At 40.3% G+C, this 11,795-nt stretch overlaps 2 protein-coding genes across 2 annotated transcripts in view; one reads left to right on the forward strand and one right to left on the reverse strand.

The window, feature by feature from the left end:
- The window catches only part of Vamp7 (vesicle-associated membrane protein 7), a 116,351-nt gene extending 106,160 nt beyond the window's left edge, over positions 1–10,191 (forward strand). The window contains exon 8 of the mRNA XM_063271720.1: positions 9,632–10,191. Within this exon, the coding sequence (XP_063127790.1) occupies positions 9,632–9,649 (18 nt within the window). The 3' untranslated portion in view covers positions 9,650–10,191. The remainder of the gene's footprint in view (positions 1–9,631) is intronic.
- The window catches only part of Cyp3a9 (cytochrome P450, family 3, subfamily a, polypeptide 9), a 40,206-nt gene extending 28,411 nt beyond the window's left edge, over positions 1–11,795 (reverse strand). Inside the window, exons 1-6 of the mRNA NM_147206.2 lie at positions 11,633–11,795; positions 9,210–9,303; positions 7,748–7,800; positions 5,470–5,569; positions 1,484–1,597; positions 1,179–1,267 (exon numbers count right to left, since the gene is read on the reverse strand). Coding sequence (NP_671739.2) covers positions 1,179–1,267; positions 1,484–1,597; positions 5,470–5,569; positions 7,748–7,800; positions 9,210–9,303; positions 11,633–11,703 — 521 coding nt within the window. The 5' untranslated portion in view covers positions 11,704–11,795. The remainder of the gene's footprint in view (positions 1–1,178; positions 1,268–1,483; positions 1,598–5,469; positions 5,570–7,747; positions 7,801–9,209; positions 9,304–11,632) is intronic.

Consider the following 11,795-nt stretch of genomic DNA (forward strand, 5'->3'; position numbering starts at 1 on the left):
AGCTTTAATTATCGAAATGACATAATCTAGAATCACCTGGGGGAAAAGTCTCAAAGAGAAATTGTTTCTACCAAGGTGGACAGGCCTGTGAGGAGTTACACTGATGTGTTAATTGATGTGGAAAGACATGATCCACCACTATGGGCGGTAGCATTCCCTGGGTTTGGTTCTGCACTGTGTAAGTATGGGAAAGATAAGCTAAATTCTAAGCATGTGTGTACTCATTTTATTTTGTTCTTCATTGTAGACATCAATTCTCTCCCACTCCCAGAGATCCAATTCAGCTGGCCCTAACGCACAGAACTATCTTTTCAACCCAAAGAAGTATTTACTATTTCACTGATAGTCTCAAAAAGTCTATGACAGAATATAAGTTGTTTGATGTTTTAACTTTCCTGGTATACAGACAGCATCCTAATATGTGCCAAGTACTTTCTTCACTCTTTTCTCTTGAATCTACACTAACAACTGTTTAGATAATGTTCCTTCTTTCTAAACAATCTTTTTTTTCTAGAATTTCAACAATGGTAATGGAATAGACAAGTTAATAATGAATCCTGAATACAGAGGTGAAACTCATTCTCTATCAGGCACCCTACTTTCTCATAGGAGACATTCCTTTCAAGGGTGGCCTATTACAGTCCTTATGCTACTGCAAAGATGTCTCCAATTTCCTCTGGTCTCAACTCCATTCCTAGTCTGAGCTGTTGTAATCAGTGGTAACACCATACCACCCACTTTTGACTAGTCCTGGTGTGACTTCAATTAACAACTTAACAATGGGAACTTCAGCTCCCCAGTCTTCTATCACGACTGATATGATTTGAATGTGCAGAGGATTGCACACCAGAGGACTGTGTATGTGAACCCTTAGTCCCAAGCTAGTGCCACTGTCTGGGGAAAGTGTGGCAACTTTTGGAGGTAGAGACTCATTGGAAGCAGGTCCCTTTCGACAGGTTTTGATATAGCCTGGCCTTTCTTTCTTCTTTCTGACTAGATACGGTATGATCAGATAGCCTCCCACTCCTGCTGCAAGTCTTCTTGTCATAATGTGCTGCATCTCCCTGGAACTGTAGCCAAAACGAAATATTTCTTCCTTCAGTTGCTTTTGTTATTTTGTCACAGCAACAGGAAAGTAATTTAACAACCAAGCACCCAACAACTGTGTTAGTACTTACTCTTTCATGCTGGTGGGCTTGCCTTCCTCCGATCCCTGCCTCATGTTTCTCACCAACATATCTGTATACTGGTTAATGATGGGGAACATCTGCACACAAAACAAAATCCACGTACAGTGAGTGAGGGACTCGATTCCCAGTGGACACAGCCTTCACAAGGATGAATCAACAAGTCGCATCAACACAAAAGACCACTGTTAGAAGGTTTTGTCTCAGAGGACTAGGACTGGAAAAGGGCTGTGATCCTCCATTCTCCTCCAGATCTGTTCTTCATGTCTCCAATGAAAAGCTTACTACTTCATTACCTCCTTGAGCTTCCCACTGGTGAAGGTTGGAGACAGCAGGGCTCGAATTCTCTTCCATTCTTCATCCTCAGAGATGGAGATGGCTTTTTTCAAAATACCCACTGGACCAAAGTTCTAGAATTCAAAGAAAAAGAGATGTTGCCATATATAGATTCGGAGAACTCTACAGTTGTGAAAATATATATATATTGACAGGCGTGGCTTACAAATTATTTAGAATTATAATGTCATTGAATGGCCCAGATAAAAAAAATGTATGTTTCAAATGTCTCACTCCCTAGAAGGCTGGAGATAAAGGGGGTGGTTTCAGTTGTGGAGGTTTGATAAAAGTTGGCTTGAGTTGATCAATGTATCAATATGCATGCATTTCAATATACTGCCTAACTCCGCTAGTATGTTCAATGCTATTGAAATAGAATACATTTTTCAATGAAAAATTTGAAGTGTGTGTGTGTGTGTGTGTGTGTGTTGCACAGAAAGTTACGAAAACTTAGGAGCAGAAGTTAAAATTGTTCAAAGTCCTTAGTCATCAGGGAGGTACATGCAAATCAAAATGACCCTGAGGATCCACCTTGAGATTCCACATTGCACCAATCAGAATGACTAAGATCGAAAACTCAAGTGGCAGCACATTTTGGCGAGGATGTGGAGAACTGGTACAACCACTCTGGAAATCAATCTGGCAGTTCCTCAGAAAAGTGTAAATAGACCTACCTGAAAACCCAGCTATACAACTCATGGGTACATACCTAAAACATGCCCCACCATACCAGATGGACACATGGTCCTTGATGGTCATAGTGACCTTATTTGTAATAGCCAACAGCTGAAAACAACCCAGATGTCCCACAATGGAAGAATGGATACAGAAAATGTAGTTCGCTTACACAATGGAATACTATTCAGCTATTTTTAAAGCAAAGACATCATGAATTTTGCAGGTAAACGTATGGAACTAGAAAATATCATCCTGGGTGAGGTAGCCTAGACCCAAAAAGATGTACATGGTATGTACTCACTTATAAGTGGATATTAGCCAAAAAGTACAGAATACCTAGGATACAATACACAGAAATTAAGAATTTAAAAAGCAGGGGTTGGGGATTTAGCTCAGTGGTAGAGCGCCTGCCTAGCAAGTGCAAGGCTCTGGGTTTGGTCCCCAGCTCCGAAAAAAAAAAGAATTTAAAAAGCAAAAAGGCCAAGTAAGGATGCTTCAATCCCACTAAGAAGGGGAAAGATCATGCAAGGGGAAGGGAGGGAGGTATCTTGGTGGAAGAAGGGGGTGGGATGGTAAAAGGGAAACATGATCAGGTATGGAGGGGAGCAAGAGAGAAGCCCAGAGGGACAGCAGAATGAATGGAAATATACAGCCTCAGAAGGGAGGAGATAGGGAAACTCTCTAGAAAGTACCAGGGACCTGGGAGGTGAGAGACTCTCACGACTCAAAGGGAGGGACCTTGGATGATATGCTCAATGGTGGGTAGAGGAACCTCGAAGAGTCCACCACCAGTAGAAAGACAGGGCCTCAATAGGAGGAATGGTGTTACCAACCCACAGTCACAAACTTTGACCCAGAATCGTTACTGTATAAAAGAACTACAGGGACAAAATTGGAGAAGAGACTGAGGGAAAGGCAGTCCAGTTACCCACCGAACTGGGGATCTACCTCATGGGGAGACCTCAAGGCCTGACACTATTATTGATGCTATGATGTACTTACAGACAGGAGCCTAGTAGGGATGTCCTCTGAGAGGTCCAACCAGCAGCTGACTGAGACAGATGTGGATACTTATACCCAACCATTGGACTAAAGTCGGGGACCCTTATGGTTGAATTAGAGGAAGAATGGAAGAAACTGAGGAGGAGGGCAATCCCATGAGAAGACCAGCAGACTCAACTAACCCAGACCCTTGGGAGCTCCCAGACACTGAGCCCCAACCGAGCAGCATACACAAGCTGGTCTGAGGCCCTAGACAAATATATAGCAGAAGACTGCCTGGTCTAGCCTCAGTGGAAGAAGATGTGCTTAATCCTTGAAAGGCTGGAGATCCCAGGGAGGGGGAGGCCTTGTAGTGGGGGATCATCCTCTCAAGGAAAGGGTAGGAGAAATGGGATGAGGAACTGTGGGAGGGGGGACCATGAAGGGGGCAATGGGTAGATTTATAAATAAATTTTTAAAAATCTTTAATAAAATAAAAAATTGTGTCGAATTGTATGGAAAATTAAAGTTTATATGCTTTAAAGTTCAACATTGTATTAGAGGCCCCAGCTAGCACAATAAGCTAAGAAAGATAAAATAAAATGTATATAGATCAGAAAGAAAAAAAATTCCTTATCTTTATTAAAATAATGTCAAGTTAGAGAATTCATAAAGCACCGTGAACAAGCAAACATCTGGAATTTACAAATGAGTCGATTCACAAAAATTCAGGCATACTAGTAAAGTATGTGAAAAATATACAAAACCACATTAAATGCACAATGACTTTCACAATCACACCAAAGAAAACTAAATATTTTAGGTATGAATCTGACAAAAGCAATAAAAATGCTCATAAGATAAGTCAACGGAAATTTGAAGGAATGAAGAAACACAAAGCATTCTCAGATCAAATCCTTCTACTGGGGAGGTGGCTCACAAGGTAAGACCCAAACATGAGAACCTGGGTTTGAATCTTCAACAGCCACATTTTGGAACATGGCCATAGGTACCTATAAGTCCCTGTTGGGGAGCAGAGATGGGCAGATACCAATAGCTCACTGGCCCTCCAGACTAGCCAAACAGCAGAGTAATAGAGTCGGATATCTAACATCCTCCTCTGGCCCCTCAGGTTTACACAGGCACACACATGTACAGACATATATATATAAGTCTCACAGACACAAGTCTCCAAATACTAAAAACATGTGTGATACACACATACATTCTCTCTCACACACACACACATACACACACACACACACACACATACACACACACACACACACACACACACACACACACACACACTAGGGGGGTTGTTTCAGCCATAAAGAACAAAATTATATCATTACATCATTTATAGGAAAACAGATGGAACTGGAAATCGTCATGTTAAAGGAAGACAAATTCAGAAACACTAGTATCACCTATCAGTATTGATAATAGATTTGTACTATATACATATAACAAAACGTTATAAGAATTGAAGACAATGCTCCGCAATTAAGAAGACTTTCTCTTCTTGCAGAGGAATGAAGTTTGGTCCTCAGCTCATAACACCAGTAGCTACAGCTCTAAGGGATCCTGCACCCTCTTCTGTCCTCTTTGAGCACCTACACACAGTCAAATAGACTGTGGCGAAGGAACAATTTTGTGGTTTACATAGTTGCACAACTATGCATGGAGTTGCACACCTATATGCACATACTACCAAATCCATGCATGTAAAATTAATACTGAATAAACTATATGGGCTAGGTACATTTTCTGTCATAGAAACATACTAAATTTAGTTATGTAGAACATCACCATTGAGTCAAAGAAGATGAAGATCCATGGGTGCTTGTAGTACATTTGGGCCAATGCCCTATGAAATTATAATTATTCGATAGCAAAAGAAAAACTAACATAAACGGGGCTCTGAAAGGATGGCTCAATAAGAAAGAATACTTGCTGTATAAACATAAGGACCTGAGTTCTAATATAAAACACATCCTTAAGAAAGCTGATGTGGCTCTGAGCACCTGTAACCCCAGCTCTCTGAGGAGCAGAAACAGGAAAAGTGGTAGTACTTGCTGACTAACATCTTAGCTCCAGGTCCAGACCCTGTCTCAAGGCAATATAGAGAGTGATAGAGTAGGACAGTCAACGTTCTCCTCTGGCCTGTATGTGTGTAGGTATGTGTGTGTGCATGTGCGCATACACCACATGCATGTAAACACACATCAAAAAGGCTCTAATACATAAACAAACAGAGATTAAGGTATTTTACAAAGATGCCTACCCGTCGGTTTGTGAAGGTAGAGTAACATTCCTTCACCAGCACTGTTTTGATTATGTCTGGATCCGTGATCGCTAGCACAGGCTGTCGACCATCGTACAACCTGCATTGGCAAAGCAGAGAGGATTAAACCCAGCCAGGTGGATTTTATAGCTGGAGGCATGCCCAGAAACACAGAATCTGATCCAGACATTACATAATACACACCTTAGTTACACAACAATATGCCTAGTTACACAGCAGCGTGAACACCTAGATCACTGGCATCTCGTGAAATGAAGTGTAATATAGCCTATGCTGGGAAGAGGCAAACACAAAATAGCTCTACAAAGAGATGATAATTAGCACTAAATTTGAACATTTGTTAAGTTTGGATGGTGCGTACATGAATATTGCCTATACACACTGATTTTCATAACCTTGTGTGATCAAAATATTATATCATCGGAAAGGATATTGATTCAGTGGAAAACCAAAGGTGAGAAATTTAAGTGCAAATGGATGATCCAGAGGGTATCCAGTGTTAGTGTGCTCTGAGCAGGATCACAAGGTCTGTATGGGCTGTGTTTACTCAGCAGACCCTGTGGCCAGCCCTTAGTTGTCTGAAGGTGTGTGAGAGAAGTTAAAGAGGTATGAAGAGGCTACACCTCCTCACTTGTGTGTAACACGGAGCACAATGCGCCTGGCACCTCTTGCAATGTTCTCAACCAACCTCCAGTGGCCCTGAAATGGAATAATTCATTAGAATTCATTAGAACCCGTTGGTAAAGTATGAACAACAGTTTCTCTAGAAGGATAGGCAAAGAAAATAGAAGAAGGTAGTCACATAGCACAGCTTAAATGTCTCCTATTAATAATTAATACTGTTCCGCTATCAAAAACAATGACTTTATGAAATTCATAGGCAAATGGATGGAACTGGAAAATATCATCCTGAGTGAGGTAACCCAATCACAGAAAAACACACATGGTATGCACTCATTGATAAGTGGATATTAGCCCAAATGCTCAAATTACCCTAGATGCACAGAACACATGAAACTCAAGAAGGATGACCAAAATGCGAATGCTTCACTCCTTTAAAAGGGGAACAAGAATACCCTTGGGAGGAAATAGGGAGGCAAAGTGTAGAACAGAGGCAGAAGGAACACCCATTCAGAGCCTGCCCCACATGTGGCCCATACATATACAGCCACCAAACTAGATAAGATGGATGAAGAAAGAAGTGCTAGCCAAGTTCCAAGATCAAAAACTTCATTAGTCTGCAGGGAACATGGTGCTGTGACCATATCCCACACTTACTGTAAAAAATCATGAGGGGGCTGAGGAGATGACTCAATGGTTAAGATCATGGTTGTGCTTCCAGAGGTCCTGGGTTTGATTCCCAGAGCCCACATGGTGGTTCACAATTGTCTGTCACTCCAGTTCCAATGGATCTGACACTTGGCCTCTATGGCAATGTGTGTGTGAATGTATATGCATGCAGGTAAAATACTCATACACATAAAATAAAAATAAATAAAATTTTAAAGTCAGTATCATGAGCTGAACATGATGGTGTATGCTTGCCTATTAAAAGTCTAGCATTCAAGGAGTAGAGGCAGAAAGATTAGGAGTTCAAGGCCAGCTTCAACTATATAGAAAGATTATCTTCCCTCCACCCCCAGAATATATTTAAGCAGCTAAGATCTAGCAAGACTGTCTTGTGTTAGATAGGACATCTGACTCCAAATAAGACAGCAAGAATCAGCAGAGAACATATTCATACATATCATACATATTTCTACTGAGCAGCCTTCCCATCATGAAGGTTTTGAATAAGTGAAAAAATCTTTAAGAAGATGGATTCTTAAAACCTAGATGTGTTTTCAATGTTTTGTGATTACTCACAGTCTTTCTTGAAAGCATAAACTAGATTCAAATTGTAAATAAATAAATAACTAAATATGAAATACAGAGAGATACACATCTTTAAAGGTCTCAGGGGAATCATTATATGTTATTTGAGAGGTACACAGAGTAGAACATTGGAAGAGTAGAATATCCAGATATTGAACTAAAACTCAGATGAACCATTCCTGAGTCATCAAGTCCTGAGAAAATCAAAACATACAACTTCTTTAACCAAATTCCAACTGTGAATCATGACGCTGGAAGTTATATGGGGCCTTTGATAGGAAAAGCCTCCATGAATCTTTATAATACATCACTTCTACTCAACATCCTGTGGACTTTTGTAAATGTTTCAAATCTACTCAGCGGAATTTGCTATAATACTTACCCCCATAATTTCCCATATTTTTTATGGCAGTATTTGTCAAATTCCCAGAAGCCCTGTAAAGAAAATGAAAATCCATGAATAGTTTAAATATAGTGTTCTTGTTCTAATTGGAGTACAAATGGTTTGACTTTTACAAAATCAGGCTTACTATCCCTCAATGGCAGTGAGACATTCTTATACATAAGTGTTTCAGTAGAAGGGAGGTTAAGTTCTAGAGGCATTTGAAATGGAGTTATTAAAGTTTCCTGAATTTCCTCCCAACACAGCACATGCACAAAACCCTCACCCTTGTTTGTGGATAATTGCTAACTGCATTGCACATTCTCGGCCACTTACTCTTCATTATGAATAAAAGCTAGCACCCTGTCTCTCTCCAAAGCTCTTACTTCTTTACACATTGACCTTAAAACCCTCCAACTCTCTGAATTGTTCCTTCCATAGGCACAGGGTGGAACAGAAGCTGAGGGAAAGCCAATAAGATCCATGTAACTCCATATTCAGCCGCTTTTTCATTTATCTCATGACCTATCCCTAGAAGACTAATAAATAGCATTAAGACACTGAAGAAACCACTGGCCTCTTTTCATTTAGAGCATTTAGTCTCGGGTAAGTTGCTGAGTGAGAGGGCCAGTGAATAAGAATGACAAGAAGGAAGATAGAAAGGGGGCTCAGGGTTGAAGAGCACCGCCTCCTATTCCAGGGGTCCAGGGTTCAAATCCTAGTACCTACATGGCAGCTCTCTGTAATTCCAGTTCCAGAGGGACACCTTTGTGGGCACCAGGTACTCATATACAAACATGTATGCAGGCCATACATGTTAAGAATATTTTTAAAATTTAATAAAAAAGAATTTGCCTTCGTGGCTCACTGTCAACACGGAAAGATAGGGAGATGCCACCTCTACACGCAATGCAGCAAAGAATAATATTTCTCCTGTACACATAACTGGAAATTAGACACTTGCTTCAAGTTGTCATTTCTGACACTTAAAAAGAAAACTCCTGCTAAGTTTTAGTCATAAATTTTAAAAATGTGAATAAAAATTCCCAAAGCATAGTTTCCCCCTTGCTAGTGTGAATAAATCAATATGAGGCACATATAGACACATGTTAAAAGTCTCAAGTGACTTACTGTATATTATGAAAGGGGTCCACATAGGAGAAAATTGGAAGAATGGAATAAAAGTATATTGCCTTTAACAGGTCACAAATCTGAACATCAAGTCCTCAACGTAAGCGTTGGCATTTCAGAGAGCTGAGCTGATCAACTGTGCCAAACAACTTTTTCCAAAGACCAGCAGCAAAGCTTTGAGGAAATTGATCTTGCTTCAGGTGGAAGCCAAATAATGGTTTCTGAAATTCCACCTGCTTCTACTCAAGAGCTTGCCTTTTTATTGATGGAACTAAGCCAGTCTTGGCAACCACAAGAAGCAAGCTAGGGAGCTCAAGGAAAATCCACTCACCTTCCTGTAAGCAAGAATCGTCCCCAAGAAAGGCAAAGGTTTGGGCCCAGGAATTCCCAACTTTTTAAAAATTCCATGTGAATGAGTTCCATATCTGTGAAGCAAAAGAGAAAGCTAGTATGTTGGGATTGCTTATTGTAGAGGCTCACCAATCGTGGATACAGGCACTATAAAATTCAAGCAGAGGAGGCCACGTGTAACCAACAAATAACAATAAAATCTCCAACAGCAATTACTATTTTTGGTCTTTACTTCTCTTGAGTTCTCTGTGGGACTCCCAAAGACCACAAAGGCTATCTTAATAGGCGAGTAAAACATTTGTGCTCTAAATCCTAAAGTTAATCATTAATAAGTGCTTGTAACTTGAGTGTGGTGGTCATATGAATTCTTTTCTGTCGTCTCTTTCACTTGCTTTTATTTAGGAAATTGATTGGATGTGATTCATCTGTCCTAGTGATCTCCAGTAGAAGCCACACCCCACAAGTGTTTTTGAGAGGTCTCTCCTGAGAGAAGATGTGTATTCTCCACTTCCTGCCAACTCATACCTGAAGGTATTCTATTTCGTCACTGACTCATCCTCTTCCTTACCCACCTCTATTAAGGGATTTGAATGACCTGACAAACTGGTATATCAAACAATGGTGAATTTTTTAAAACCTGATAACCAAGTTTATTTCAAAGCATGCATGCAATCCATGCCATGTATCTGTTTATGCATTATGCTCATACTCTTGACACTATTATAAACAGATGAAGTTATTGTAAAACTGTCACAAATATTGAAAGCAACAGACCCACTTTAACCTTTTAAAAGAAGGTCCTGGGATTATCTTAAAGAAATTCTAATGCTGAATAGAAAGAAATGAAAGATTTCAGTTAATTATAAAATATCATAAGATGGAAAAGGTATTACCATAATACGTTAAATACTTACTATTCCTTTAAAAATAAAACCAAAATTAAATTTTACATTTTCACATTACTGTGAGTGTGTACCTTTTCTTAAAGCCTAATGATAAAAGAAGTCAAATATGAGGTATGTATGTGTGAAGGGAGAGCATCTACCACCCACAGATTCATAGGTACACACACACACACACACACACACACACACACACACACACACACACACACACACTCATGTAGGGGTGATTAGAACAGTGGTTCTCAACATTTCTAATGTTATGACCCTTTAGTCCTGTTGTTATGATCTACAACCATAAATTATTTCATTGCTATTTCATAGTCGTAATGTTGCTACAGTTATGAATCATGATGTAAAAATTTAATATGCAGGATGTCAGATATGTGACTCCTGTGAAAGGCTCTGTTGACCCAAAGGATTAAGACCTCACAGGTTGAGAACCACTGTGACAGAATGGGTGGGGTGGCTACATATGCTTTTAATTCTGGAACTCAAGATAACCTTTCTCCTCCCCTCACTGTACTATTACAGTAATCTATTTATTGAAAGGCAGTCCTGAGATGAACATATTCACTGATGCTCCCAGTGGAACGTAGAAAAAAAATATTTAACATCCTAACTGTTTCAGAGTTCTGCCCTTTGTGGATGCCAGTAGATTTCATAGGAAGGAGGAATTCCCTCTACTGCTGGTAGGGAATTTGACAGAAAATGATGAAGGGAAAGAATCAAAGTCAGGTCTTCTTTTCTCTAAAGATTCATCATTTATGGGAGCTAGAGAGGTGGCTCTGTGGTTAAGAGCACTTCCTGCTCTTCAGAGGACCAGGGTTCAATTCCCAGTGCCCACATGGTGGCTCACAGCCATGTGTAACTCCAGTTCCAAGGCATACAATGTCCTCTGCTGACATCCATGGGCACAAAGCACTCAGATAGTGCACATACATGCATATATGCAGGCAAAACACTCACAAAAATAAAATGATCAAATGTAATATACTAGGGACGTTGTATAAATGGTCCTAGAAGTGGAACAAGGAAGCAGAATCTAGGCATGTATACATGGGGCAACACTCCACATCTCCAGCATCAGAGAAAACAGAGGTTAAGACAACACAAAAGTTCTTCCTGTCCTCACAATACCCACAATCCTGAGACCATGCAGAAGAGGCCTCCCATCAAACACAATGACTATCCTTTTATAATATGCACACTGAGCCCTGGCTGGTTAATTTGGGGGAAAATCTGAGACTCATTTTGGGGATAACCCAGATCTAATTGAGGTCACCTCCATCCTCCTATACCCAAAAGGTGGAGTTTAGTAGAAGAGGAGGGATTTGCATAAGATCAAAAGCAACACCTTAAGTCTTTGCACATCCCAGGCTCAAACAATGTCCCCTTCATTTTCTCTTTGGATTTTCCAAGCCAGTAAAGGGAAGAATTATCTGATTCAAAGGCCCCAAATCCTGATCACTGAGGAGAAGAGCCTGGGCAGTTTACTCACAGGTAGAGGAGCACCAGGCTGATAACCAGGAGCAGCCAGGTTTCCATGGAAAAGTTTGGGATCAAATCCATTGCCGTTTTCTTTAAACAAGTCTCTCTTCGAGCTTTACTCTCAATTTTGTGTACTGCCCTTTGCAGGGCTGAACGTGCTGAGCTCCCTTCCC

Source organism: Rattus norvegicus, chromosome 12, assembly GCF_036323735.1.
Source record: "Rattus norvegicus strain BN/NHsdMcwi chromosome 12, GRCr8, whole genome shotgun sequence".
In the NCBI taxonomy this organism is placed as follows: Eukaryota; Metazoa; Chordata; class Mammalia; order Rodentia; family Muridae; genus Rattus; species Rattus norvegicus.